The sequence below is a fragment of the Cinclus cinclus genome, chromosome 1 (genome assembly GCF_963662255.1).
Source record: "Cinclus cinclus chromosome 1, bCinCin1.1, whole genome shotgun sequence".
NCBI lineage: Eukaryota > Metazoa > Chordata > Aves > Passeriformes > Cinclidae > Cinclus > Cinclus cinclus.
The window spans coordinates 67,927,978-67,941,514 of NC_085046.1; the positions used below are offsets into that span (position 1 = coordinate 67,927,978).

General features: G+C 42.9%; 2 protein-coding genes across 2 annotated transcripts in view; one reads left to right on the plus strand and one right to left on the minus strand.

The window, feature by feature from the left end:
* The window catches only part of LYRM4 (LYR motif containing 4), an 86,577-nt gene extending 81,468 nt beyond the window's left edge, over positions 1-5,109 (plus strand). The window contains exon 3 of the mRNA XM_062491737.1: positions 3,623-5,109. Coding sequence (XP_062347721.1) covers positions 3,623-3,685 — 63 coding nt within the window. The 3' untranslated portion in view covers positions 3,686-5,109. The remainder of the gene's footprint in view (positions 1-3,622) is intronic.
* Positions 5,110-11,502: 6,393 nt separating this feature from the next.
* PPP1R3G (protein phosphatase 1 regulatory subunit 3G) lies at positions 11,503-13,171 on the minus strand. The gene has a single exon (XM_062499213.1). The coding sequence runs from the start codon at positions 13,169-13,171 to the stop codon at positions 12,329-12,331; it is 843 nt and encodes a 280-aa protein (XP_062355197.1). The 3' UTR covers positions 11,503-12,328.
* Positions 13,172-13,537: the final 366 nt, after the last annotated feature.

Below are 13,537 nucleotides of genomic sequence, written 5' to 3' on the forward strand. Positions count from 1 at the left end.
CAAATTTAAAAAAAAAAAATTAAAACCCAGCCACCTTATTTTCAGCCCTGCAGAAATACAAGCAGTCACTTCTACCTCAACTCGGAGCTGCAAAGTAAAATCTTCGTGTGGATAAAATACACAAGACATGCCACATACCTTCAGAAACTGGAGATGATAATCTAGTAGTAATTTGCAAGTAGGAGCAATGGGTCTACAGCCTCTACTCCACCAGCTGTGTCAAGATGGGAAGGCAGCCCCTAGGATTCAGGTTGCCTCCCAAGCCAGCACCATCCCACTGCAATTGCATCTGTCACATGGCTTGACATGGAAGCCACACAAAATCTGCTCACCAGCCACAGGTGTCCCTGTGAGTCAGACACTGGCAGCCAGACACCTTTGGAGAGAGCAAAGCTCAGAGCTGTCAATTTGACTGGATTTCTTGAATTTTTTTACTAATGTCATGTTCTTTCAATGTCTGCAGGACATTCAGATTTTGCTTCTATAATTCTTCTTAATTCTGTGATTTAATTCTTTCTGCACCTCCCCATACATATCTCTGATGCTCTGTTATATAGGGAAAACCTTTCCTGCATGCTTTTCCTCCCCAATAGCAGTGAAAGATTCCATGAAGTGGCTAGTTCTTTTGGTTGCTTCCTGCCAGCTATGACAAAGGACTAGTACTTATTTCCCTACGAACACACAAATACCTAATAACCAGAGAATTGTTGGGTTATAAAATGGATTAGTGCTTACTCTTCAGTGATTTCTTTTTCCCCATTTGTTGTCTCACATCTGCTGATAAATCCCATTCCGCAGCCGAAAGCCTTCTCCTGGATTCAGGCAGAAGGCAATAGTAGGGTTTTCAAGAACAAGTCTTCTGTTCACAAGAAATAGCTGACCACATAGACTCATACTAAATCTTTGAACAAAGACAAATTGTCAGGTTTTGAGGGCTGGACCTGTCAGAACCAAAGTACATAGTTTTGCAGGCAGAATTTAAACACCAAATAATTCAAAAGGAGCTGAGAAGCAACTTCTGTATTTCTATTTATTGTCTTCTTCTGGTGACAAAGCAGTTCTTTATTACACAATCTTTACTGGGGAATTCAGTTGCAATGTGTTACCTAAAGAGGTAAATAAACTTTTGGGTAACCAAGTGGCAGGGCAAGTTATAAAGCCTTTTTCCCCAAAAGTATCCTGTGCTCAGTGAAACTCCCCTGGCACTGACCTATGCACTGGCTGCCAGCCACCTCCCAGAAGAGTAAATGCAGTGTACAAGCTACAAACATGCAGTATGAAGAAAGAGCACAATAGGTACCCAGTTAAGTCTCTAATTTGGGAGAATGATCCACAGTGAGTGTGTGCTGCTGAAGTGCTTTCTTTGGACCCGGGTGTGGAGAACACTGTAAGAAAGCTGTTGTGGTTCGTAGGGTTAATGAGTGTCAGTGTGTAAATACTGGTGCAGTCCTTCTGCTGAGGCAGGGGATGTTTATAGATGGGAAATTTTCAGCAACTATAAATGGAAGGTCTGTTTGTTTTGTCAAAGACACATGGGAAAGGCTTGATCATAACTTTAAAAATTCAATGCTAATAGCTTAAAAAAATCCTTATGTTTCAAAGTACAGCTTACAGTGCCATGGCAGAGGTTCTGGAAGGGAGGCAGCAGAGCAGGCAAGCTGCAGCAGCCCAGCAAAGGCTGACAGCACAGCACTGGTTGGCTCTGCACTTGCTGAAATGCCTGCACGCCTGTGGTTTGCTAAGGAAGCAGCTCACACATAAATCCGTGCTTTTATTGCGTTGGAGTCAAGAGGTGCAGCAGTAGATAACATCACCTGTTGGCACAGGGACAGCAAACAGCAGCTTGTACCTTTCTCCTACAAAGCCATCTGCCCCAGCTGAGTATGATTGACTGAGAAGTCACGTACTCAGTCTCATCTATCTCCCCAGTTGGGGGAGGAAAAAAAAAAACGCAATTCAGGTTTCAGCATTTTTGTAATCCCTCTGAGCCTCCCATTAAATTTGCTCTACTGTGTGGGAAAGGATTAAAGATTCTTTGGGCTCCAAAACACAGTATACAAAAATTAAGTACTTCAGCATGGTCTGTGGTAAGGCAGCAACTAAAGTGTATAGCCTGCCACATAACCCAGAGCAGCAAGTTCTCTTTGACAAGTAACACTTGTTGACAGCTTAAAATTTCTGTTGGTAACACATGCCACAGTTGTGTATGGCCTTTGTTTTAAATATTCTGTATGCAACATATTTCATGAGTGACTTCGAAAATAATCAGAGTTGTTCATATGCTGTTACTAACTTAGCTCAGAGTGCCAAAAGAAGGAAATATTTTCTGGCAAGGAAAACTTCTGTTCCTTTACCAACAGCTTCATAAATGCTCCCTTGTAATAAATATTTCAAGATTAAAATCAATGTGTTACAAGTTTCAGACAAGGCTGTTTATCAAAATTAAATAGTCCATTTCCTAAAAGGCAATATTATTCACATTTTATGTCAGTATGACCATAGATGAGAAATTTTTATTCAAGAGCAGACAGGAATTTTTCCCCACAAAAACTGGTAAATGGAAAATGCCAAAAGCATTCCTTCCCTGATTTTTTAGCCTGACTTGCTGTTAGGCTTCATTTGCACAATATTAAATTCTACTAAATATACCATGCTTAGTGTCATTCAGCATCTAACCTTTTCTGTCCTAATTCAACACTTAAATGTATGAAACTTTTCTATTTTGTGAAAATGACACAGAGCTACTGAGCACCCAGACCTGAAGGAGAAAGCAGGGGCAAGAAAGGGCATAACAGATATTAAAAAGTAGACTCCAAAATCCATACTTTTAAAAATAAATGTTGTCCTCTGCTTTCATTACCCTACTTGCATGAAACTTCTTCCTTCCCCATCTCAGCTGCTAAGCCAAGAGCTGTGTGTGACAACTGCCAGCTGCTCATCCAACCACAATTTACCAATGTTATGGGGCAGACTAGAAAGTGCTGAAGAACAAGAGGAGTTAAAGCATCAGTGTTGCATTTCTGTCATATTTCATTCCCACTTTGCACTAGAAAGCACAAATTTAGCAGGTCTGAATTCATTTCGTGAAAAAGAGGTTGCTCCAGTGTGTGTAAAATGCTACTGCTGATCTAACAACTATTGAACTGCTTTCACCATTTGTAAGGCGAATTAAATTAGGATCCCAGCAAATTAAATTAGGATCCCAAAAGAACTGGAAAATAATACCATGCCATGCAATTTATATCTAGGGTCTCCACCCAAAAAGCATAAGAAATATCTGCTGATTATATCCATATTTATTCTTTTTCATTATATTTGCTTTTTCATTTTTCTAAATGTAGAACCTGCTTGCTCTTTCTCTGTAGTAACTTCTAATGTTATTTTTTGAGACTTTAAACAGTATTCTTCAGTGTCATTATTTCAAGATTTTGTATGTGCTGGTATTTTACGTATTGGTTATTTTTCTTAAGGTCTAGACAAGTGTATTAATTACAAAAAAGAAATGTTTATAGAAAGAAATATGCAGTTATGAAAAAGCTTAATATCTGGGTTGTTCAGTTCCTGGGATGTTTTGTGCAGCCTAAATTATAACATGTTTACTGATATTTTGGTTTGATTTCAGGTTAGCATTGGCCAGCTATACTCCACAGAAAAATTGGTCATTGAGAGTCCAGGAAACACATAGCCAAGAAGAGCCTCTGATCCTGAAGCAGCACTGGACCATCTTAAACATCCTACAATGCTACATACAGAAGTACAAACTCACTGCACATGTCTGAGCTTGTCTATTCCGCAGAAGAAATGCCTGAGAGACTCATTTTTGGCAACCAAAGTACTATTTTCTAATGGGTCACATGTTCTAAGATAAATGGCTGTGATTTATAATGGTATGTAAGATAGTCTTGAAGTCTGTTTGCCTGTGTGTCCCATGTGATGGAGTAGTTCCTGCCCTATTTCGACAATAAAACTTCATTAAACTGCCTGTAACCAGAGACATTATTCTGCTGTTGGCCTTGTCTCTCACTGACCACAAAAAACATGCTAGATTTAAAACCCCTCACCCAGTTACTAAGTTTCTGTTGATCCTGTTGCATTTTAAAATACCCAGCATCTCAATTAAATAAGTATATATTTTATTTAAAGTATTAAGACCAGAGATGGTCAGAATTTTTGTCTCCTGGACTTTGATGCTTTCAAATACAACAAATAGGCTGCATTGTGTGGTTTCCTTGAAGAGCATCCCTTGACATTTCAGGAGGTGACATAAGAATTTCACTAGTTCTTTCTTTAGTTTCCAAGAGTTAAATACCAGTATTGTCCTACTTTTAACAATTAACTGATCAGAATAGCAGAATGTAAGACTTGAATTACTGAGGCTTGGGAACTTTCAAATGTTTTTTCACGACCAAGTCCTTTAATTTGTTGAGGTGCAGCTATTAGCAGAAAGATCCACATCACTTTATGAAAGATTCCCTTTTTCACAAACATAGTGAGTTTTGGCAGAAGATAAAGAACCGAACTGGAACAGTAACTCAAGTGCTGTAAGTCATGAAGTGGCAACAAGCTTTGCCTAGAAAAAGTGGAACACTCAGCATAGCATTTTATTGGTTATTCTTAAATTTCTTAAAATATTCTTAAAGACCACAGATTAATAAAAAAGCAGGCAAAAATTTTGATCAGGTTCTGCTCAAGTCATTACTTTGCTTAAATTTGTTTTCTGTTAGAAATCTGCAGAAAAAATAAACAGTGCAAAGCTGGCATACAGGGAGAAAAAATGTTTCCTTTTATTTCAGTGAATTGTTGTGGTTTTTTTAAGCAGGGAAATAGAAGTTCAAAACTACTTCCATGACACTGTGGACTTTGAAATCCAACCCTTATTTTTCTTGCTTCACAAAATTCATCTTTGTTTATGTTCTTCTGTGTTGTTCATGCTCTGTGAAAACATTACTAAAATGGAGTGTCTAATTAAAGTGTCTAATTTAGAACAAACTCCCATTCCTCACTGCCACTTAAAGTGTATTTTACCATATTGTACAGTTAGATTGAGATGTATAGTAATGGATTTCATATGGACAATACAGTGTACAAAATAAAATAGTGTGTACCTGAGACTGCAAATGTAGCCCCTTCTCAATTTCAGACAAAAAGCAAATACAGTAATAATTCTCCCCCTATTAGGTGTATAAGTATTGCAATGTGATATAAGTGATATAAGTATTGCAATTGCAATTTGCTTTTAGTGAACATTTTATTAAAATGGAATTTAATTACTCTAATAGGTAATATGCATTAGATTCTGTATTTGAAATCTCCACATTCACAACTAGATAATTAAGTGCACTTAAGTTAATGGTGAAAGTGCAGGGGAGGAAGGGTTTGATTGCTCTTTAAGCTTCCAGTCTGCTCACAGAAAAGCAGTAACGTCTTACACTCTCGGCTGACACAGGCTTGGAAGGGCTGCCAGTTTTATACTGTAAGAAACTTGGTTGCTAAAACAGTACATGTAAAATCCTTGTCTAAAACAGCTTAATTACTGGAAGAAGCATTGCATACCATTTCAAGGTCTGAGAATGTATGCTAGGAAGCAAAATAAACATATTTATAAATAGCATAGCCCTGATTTATAAAGAAGGACAACTCCATCGGTAACATTTTTACTATTCAAATCTATTTTTTCACCATATTTGCAAAAAAATAAAGGAATTATTTCAATGCGTAATCAGTTCTTCCACAATACCTTTCCACTGCAGCTGTGGATGGTACGTGCTGTCATACAGGCAGGCAGTCACAGGAACATGAAATGTCTTATTAATTCCCTCCAAAGTATGAAGGAGATTACTTCTCCATTAATGCCTGAAAACTCTGTTGTTAAGTTTTTGTGGTAGATAGAACTGCAGTCCCGGCTCATGCCATCTGCTCCAACCTTCTTTCTCAAGGTTACCACTCAGATTCTCTCTCCTTTTACTTATTTCTACCTTCAGAGGAGCAGTAGCAACCTTCAGGTACAGTCTACAGAGAGGACCATCAAGGTGGGAGAGGGGAAAAGTAATGGGGGTCTGTAATTTCCCTCTGTCCCCAGTCCATACTGCAGAGGGTAAGAGAGCTGACCTTCTCAGTAAAGGACAAATTAGTTCATACTCAAAATTACTGATCAGCTTGTCATAGAATATTTATACTGTACTTATGTAGTATTTATACATTACTTATTAGAAGCAAGGTAAGAATGCCTCTGCTGCTACAGTCCAAAAGTCTGCGTACCACTATCTAGCTTGTTAACAGGAGTGCAAAGCTAGCAAAGATATTATCACTTACTCTTCAAACCCAATGGCATTTTAGATGCTTGTTCTCTGTTTTGGACAGGCCTGTATGTTTCCTTTGCTTGTAACATACATGTAAGTGCACGGTCAGTTAGTGTTCATTAAGTACATATCAGTTGTACATGATTCAAAGAGACCTACAAATATATGTTTTCCTTGCCTGATGTCCATTTTAAGGTATTTTTCCAAAACGTGCCCAGTTCTGTTAACAACAGCTTAACAAATGCTTTATCATTGAAATGCTACAAGCTATGGAAGGAAAATACTTGCTAACCACACTTGGCTTAGGAAGTCGAGCCTAGTTGCAGGCTGGGATGACTTCAGTGTTGTGTTGGTGCTCTGTTCTTACTCTCAGTTAGGGATGTGCTCATCACCACCCGTGGAGAGAGCAGCCTGGAGAGCTGGCAGTGTGGTCCAGCCTCAGAGCTGCTGTGCTCTTACAGCTGCACCTTCTGTGCTTCACCAGTTCCGTTTACGTTGCAATACTCATTAAATCTCTCTTGGCAAGCTGTCAGAAGCTTTGTTGGATTTTGTCAAAGCAGTGTAAACAACAGGAATAGTTAAAACACAAAGGAATGATCCCATGACTTACGTACAATGTCCCCTACAATAAAAAGTATATATTTTTTCCTTAGAACAGAGTGCAATAAATATCTTTACTGATGCTCCAATGTCTTAGCAAAATAAGTTTGCTTTTGTATTATATTTAAAATGTTTTTTTCCCAATCTCGGCATTTTAGCAAACTATTGACCTCAGCAGTATGAACCAAAAATTTGAGTGTGTGCCTATACTGAAGTTTGTCCTTACTTTTACAGGATAAACTTGCAAACAGCACTCTGAAAGGAAAAAAGGAACCATATGATTAATATTAGTAACTGTTCAAAGGACAGGCATTTCTGTTGTGTGCTACAACCACCAAGAAATTTTTCTGCAGTTGAAAGCACAGCTTCAAAATGCCCAGATTTATCAGAGGTACAGATTTTCAGGAGAGAAACCCAATTGGAAGTATATAAACACTTTACATACAGTGTTTAAACAGGATAAGAAGGATTATAACTTACTACTCCATTTTCTCAAAAGGTATTTTTGTTGAAAAAAAAAAAAAACCTTCCAAGTTTCCAGGCTCTAAAAGCAAAATTTTACCCTCTAATACCGGCAGAGAGAATAACTTTATGGAGAAGCACCAGCCCCTCAACTTTACTTCCTGTAATGCAACATAAATGCATCTTTCCCAATACTCAGCACAGACCATACATACACGTAAACAGAGCCATGAAAGAGCTGTGCACTGACTGTTTTCCTGAGTTTTCCATAATGATCTACAGTGAAATCCTGCCATTATTCAAGTCAGGACTATACTGTTCGCTTTGTTCCACTATTCTTAACACAGGCATAATTATTTCATACTCTTGGGAATATTTTGCTTGATGACCTTTATAAAAAAAAAAGAGCTAAGCTCTGCAGCTCTTTAGCTGAGCACTTACGTTCCTGCTTTTTCTTTTTTCACTATTTTATAATGTAAGAATAGTGCATGAGGCCTTAATGTGAAAGCATGGGGAGAAAAAAGAGAGAAGCCAGTAATTCTTCCAAAACTGTGTATTTTCTACAACTGTATAAGGAAAAAATTTGGAACTCTCAAACCTGTTTCACAAACATATGCACCTTCAAAAGATACTGCAGCTTACAGAGGTAACTAAATATGTTTTGCAAGAGATGCTTCTTTCTAAACTACTTACCTTTTTTTATTGCTAAACCAGTATCTACTGAAGCTTTGCAAGAGGGGGAAATAATGGTAATTAGCGCATTCAAGTAACTACTCTTCTGTGTTTGAGAAAAAGAACTATGGAGACCTGTGAAGAATGTACAGGCTTTCTATTGAAAGAGTACACCCCATAAATATTTATAACAGTCTCTGGCAATATGCTAATCCAAGGCAAGTAATTTTCCTTCTCTCAGAAAGAATCATGAAAAAACAATTAAGGTGATTTAATTACTGCCATGCACAGACAGCAGATTTTGAACTCTGGACAGATGAACATTCATCACAGTGCCATGTTATCCTAACCCCATAACACAAGACTCTGAACAGAATGGACAATTAAACCTAGATCATTTCCCTTACCTTCCTGCAGAACTTTGGGCTGGATCCAAATCCTAGGGAAGCCAATAGGAGCAGAAGCCAGACTTCCCAAGTACTGACTGAAAGCTCCAATTTTAAATAAAACAGAAGTGGTTTTCATGCAAGCTTACAGATCTTCATGACACCAAAGTAAATTTAGCTTTGCAGTCCTTTTCTGAATCATTTAAGTCTGAATTTAAAAGTAAGCGTACATGGCAAAAAATTTCTTCAGGAAGATTTAACTTTTATGTCCTTCACAGTTACCCCTACAGAGTTTCAACTATATTAAACTTCCTTCATTTATATACACCTATAAAACCAGTTATTCCTACCCAAGTCCTTAATCCATGGTGGGGGAACAAAAATCTGCATAAAATAAAAATCTTTGGAGCTGGAGTTTTTCCAAAAGTGCAATAAATCTTGAATTTCTTATTTAGGTTAGGGGAGGGAGCATGTTTATGAGAACATTCTCCAAAAGTTATGCTTTGAATCTTTATGAAATATATTAACAGTAATGCAACCAAACAGAAAGAGTGTTTCACTTAACATTTTACTCTACTGGCCTTTAGATTTTAATGGAATTAAAACTACTTTGTTTTGATTACATTCCTTCGAGAATAATGTTGCAGTTATGCCATGTGTCTCAACCTCTGACCAGGAGTAGGAGCTCTGGGTTTTGCTGATACAGGCTTGCAAACCTTTGATACACACATGGTTCAGCTGGATTTTTACAACTGCTGCCCAGTGTAAACTTTGATAAAGGCTTGCATTTTCATAACTCTCAGTAACTTCAGCTATGGAAATACAGACAACTGTGATTAGGCTGTCTTTGAACCCTGCTTTGGAAATCTACGCTTCTGTAAAATCTTAAGACTAGAGAAATGTACTCTCTGTCAAAAGGTGAGTATGTCTGACTCCATCTACAGGTTTTCTCCTTCTTTTCACAAAAAGTAGTTCTTAATAACAAATAAAAGCACTTTACCAGGTATCAGAGCACAAAAATGTTCTGCTTTAATTAACACAATTAGCAGGATTTTCGATTGGCACTGATTCTCTGACGCACTCAGATTTTACTGTCTAACCTCAGCAAGTACCTTCTTGCATTTTGAATTTCAGGTCACACATCTGAAAAGCACACAGAAACTTTACATGTTCTGGATGTTTACAGTGGACCAGAGAACCTTTCCAGGCCTCTATCACTAGGCACAGCTAGCCAGGATTCTTCTCGGTATCACCTCTGCCCAGACACAGCCATCAGAATATGGCCTTATTCATTTTAAATCCTTTAAATTCTGCTAAGGAAAGATCACTCCCCTCCTTTTTCTGGTGATGTTTCCTTCTTCTCTGAAGCAACTAATAAACAAAGCACAAAATATGGAATGGGCTTCAGAAATCCCAAATATTACATTGCACTTAAATGAAGGCTCCATCTTGACATGGCACTACACATCAGTTTAAGAGCACACTATTTCATTGATGCAGCAATCTGAAGAAAGGCTAATTCATACCAGGTTATCCCATGTAACATCCTATAATGCATGATAGACTTAAACTTGTGTAGGGAAGTAGCAGTTTTTCCCCCACTATTTTCCCTTTAAACCTTTTTTGGCGGGGGTTCACATGTAACTTGAAGGACAACAGTACAAACTTCTGTTTGCCGGCAGAGAATTTTCCCTCTGTGCATTGTCAAAGCAACTGATACAGTCTAAGAGCAGAATGGTTTCTGAAGGAATTAAAAACTTCCTTGTCTCTGGCTGCATTTTCACACTGTGCTGTACATACAGGCTTTTTTGGGAGGAGGGAGGACAGGCTGTGTTGCAGCACCAGTGCGCATGCGAGCAGAACTGCAGGACCTTTAGTCTGAAACTCCCTCTGCTTCGCATCTTTCCCCCAACAACCCCGTTATTAGCTCTGGGTCTATTCCAGCCATCTCAAAAGGCAAACTAGCTGTAGTCTTGGAAATATTCTCAAGTATGGGGAATTTTATAACAAAGCTATATTTTTCTAATGTTCTCATAATAGCCTTTGAGATATTTTATATCTTCAGAGGAAATGAACACCTGAGAAATCTGGTGGTATGCTCTGTTTCAAAAAAGGAAAATGATACTCCATGATCTTACTGAAGACCATACATCCATGTCAGGGAATTTTCTGCACTCTGGCAATGTCTAATCTATTCTTCATTAGCCAAAAATAACCCATATTTTGAGATACTGCAAAAGAAAACAAGAAGAGTCAAAGTTGCAGAAGAGCCAGAACAAAACTTGACCAAAACCCATGTACTTTCTACCCATGCTAGTAAAGTTCACTCACACCACAGCTCTGCTCAAGATGCCTGTCACAGGAGCTTAGAGGGTGATTTGCCTTGTGGCTCTGGCAGGACAAAGTCATTTCCAGCCCTAAATGCTGCTTTCAGATGGGATCATTCCTGGTCAGGAAACACGCACGCGACAGGTTGCAAAACTGTGAAGCTTCCTGTTACATTTTGCTAAATAGAAAACAAAAAACAAACAAAAAAAAGTGTAATGGTGAGCTTTATGGCTTTTTTTAAAACTTTTTTTTTATTCGTACAAACCCATTTGCATTGGTAGTTTTTTGCTTAATTTCAAGAGTTGGGACACTAGTAGTAGTCAGCCTCTAGGCTTGCAGTGCAAGAGTGAAGACTGTAAAATCAATTCAAGTGTTCAGCGCCATGAAGTCCAACTGTGTGCACAACAAAGTCCTTTCCAGCAACATACAAATACAGAAAAATATGTAGCAAAAAAGCTGAATAAATTATAAATACTTGAGAAGTGTGGTGAAAAATGTAACATAAGGAGAGCTGAACTAAGGCACTTGTTTCCACTTGTTACTGTTTCCATTCCTCTCTGTATCTCAGGGTCACTCCTCAATGAGAAGGGTCGTCCAAACCAGACCCAAATCTGAAAATACAGAACCGTGTGTGAGACGCACAACGTCTTTCACTTCACAGTGCACAACTCAAAGGTGTTACCAAAGTTCTCCTGATAAACACAGCATCAGCAAGTATTTTAGCTCCTCCTTCGTCCTGGTTTTAGACTTGTCAGTTGTGTGAAAAGAAGTCACCAGTCTATTTTAAGCAAAAGCATTTCTGCAGAAGTCCCTGTTGGCTGCTATTAGCCAGACGGGATGTACATGCGAGCCTGGGGAGCGGATTCAAAGTGTGTTGAGTGACAAAAACCAGGGCAGCCCAGTCCAGCCCCAGATCCAGCCCCAAAACAGAATGCCTGCTCTTCAGAGCCGCCGCAGCCATGGCAAAGGTGGGACGGGCACACAAGCCTGTCACGGGTTTGACAGGTGCTCACAACAGTGAATCGTGTTGTTACCGAGTCCATTGAACTAAAAGAAAATAACAAAAAAAGGACAAAGCACACCACTGCTGTCGCAGTACTGTGTCTTTCAAATGGATCTGAGAACAGGAAAACTGGGATCCTCAGTTAAATCTGTAGCGAACACGCCACCAAGATCTCACACGAGTGCTGTTGAGTAACCGGGTAAGTGGAGTCAAGCCCAAATCAAGACCTCAAAAATTCACTTCAAGAGGGGAAAAGCAAAGCCCACGCTACTCAGTCTCCTTACTCTCTCGCTCTCTCTCTCTCTCTTTCAAAAAAAAAAAATAATAAAAAGACAAAATCCAAAAAGGAGAACAATTCCACAAGCCACAGCAATGCGAGCCTACGCACATCCATCTTTCGCTGGCAGAAACGGAAGCTCCCGCTTAAAAATCCCCAGACTTGGGGCAGTCCCCGGGACGGGGCCCTGGGAGCGCCGGCTGTCTCCCTCCCGAGCCGGGCCTCACTCCGGGCGCGGGGTGCGGCCGCCTGCCCCTGCCCGGCCGGGTGCCCTCGGCTCCCCTCGCCCGCCCGCCCGGCGTCAGTAGCGGGGGGCGGCGGGGGCCGGCGGGGCGGCGGCGGGGCCGCCCCCGGGGCAGCCGCAGCAGCGCAGCGTGTAGTTGCGGCCGCCGTTGTTGTCCCAGAACTCGCCCTGCGGACTGCGGTAGCGGATGGCGAAGTGCAGGGCCGAGCCCTCCCGCAGGCTCGGCGGGACGCACAGGGTGAAGCCGTAGCGCTCGGCCGGCGGCTCGGGGGGCAGGGGCGCGGCCGGGACGTCCACGAAGGAGAGCCACTCGTTGAAGGTGTAGCGCACCGTCACCTCCTTGGGGCCGGGGCCGCCCAGCACTTGCACCGTGCCCCGCACGTCGGTGGGCGCCGCGGGCCGCCCCAGGCGCTCCAGGCAGACGCGCTGCCGCCGCAGCCGCTCGGCGCCGGGCTCCCCGCCGTCGGGGAAGTCGGGCACCAGGAGCAGCGCGGGCGGCGGCGGGTCGGCGCCGGGCGGCGGCGGGTCCCGCTCCTCGCCGGGCGGGCTCTGCAGGTGCGACAGCGCGGCGGGCGGCACCTGCGGGTCCTCGGCGTCGCTGAAGTGCTTGACGCTGGCGAGGCTCAGCCCCAGCGAGTCGGCGAACTGCACCCGCTTCTTGCACTTGCCGCAACAATCTTCGCCCGCCGCCGCCTCCCCCTCCTCTTCCTCCTCCTCCCCCTCCTCCTGCCGCTCGCCGGGGCCGGGGGACGGCGGCCGCCCGCAGCGGCGCAGCTCCAGCAGCCCCGGCCGCTCCCCCGCCGCCTCCCGCTTGGCGTCGCGGGGCACCGTCGGGGCCGCGCCGCGGAGCCGCCGCTCCTCGGCCGCCAGCTCCTGCCGCGGGCGTGCGGGGCTCGCCATGGCGGGGCGCCCCGCTGGGCCCGTCCCGGCCGCCCCTGTGCCGGCAGGCGGACGGGCCGGCACCGCTTTATCCGGCGCCCCCGTCGCAGGCCCCGGGCTGGGGGCGCGCCCCCCCCGCCGGCCCCGGAGCCTCCCCGCGGGGCCGGGGCCGGGTCTGGGGCGGCCGCGGGCGGGGGCGGGACCTCCCTGGACGGGCAACGCGGAAACAGCCGCGACGGGCGGCCCCGCACGTCCTCCCGCCCGCCGGGGGCCGCCGTTACCAGGGCGCGGAGCAGCGAGCAGCGAGCAACGCTCCGAGTTTTACGGGCTTGGAGCAGAGACGGGCAGCGGGGAGAGAGCCGCCCCGCCCCGCCCCGCACACCCAGG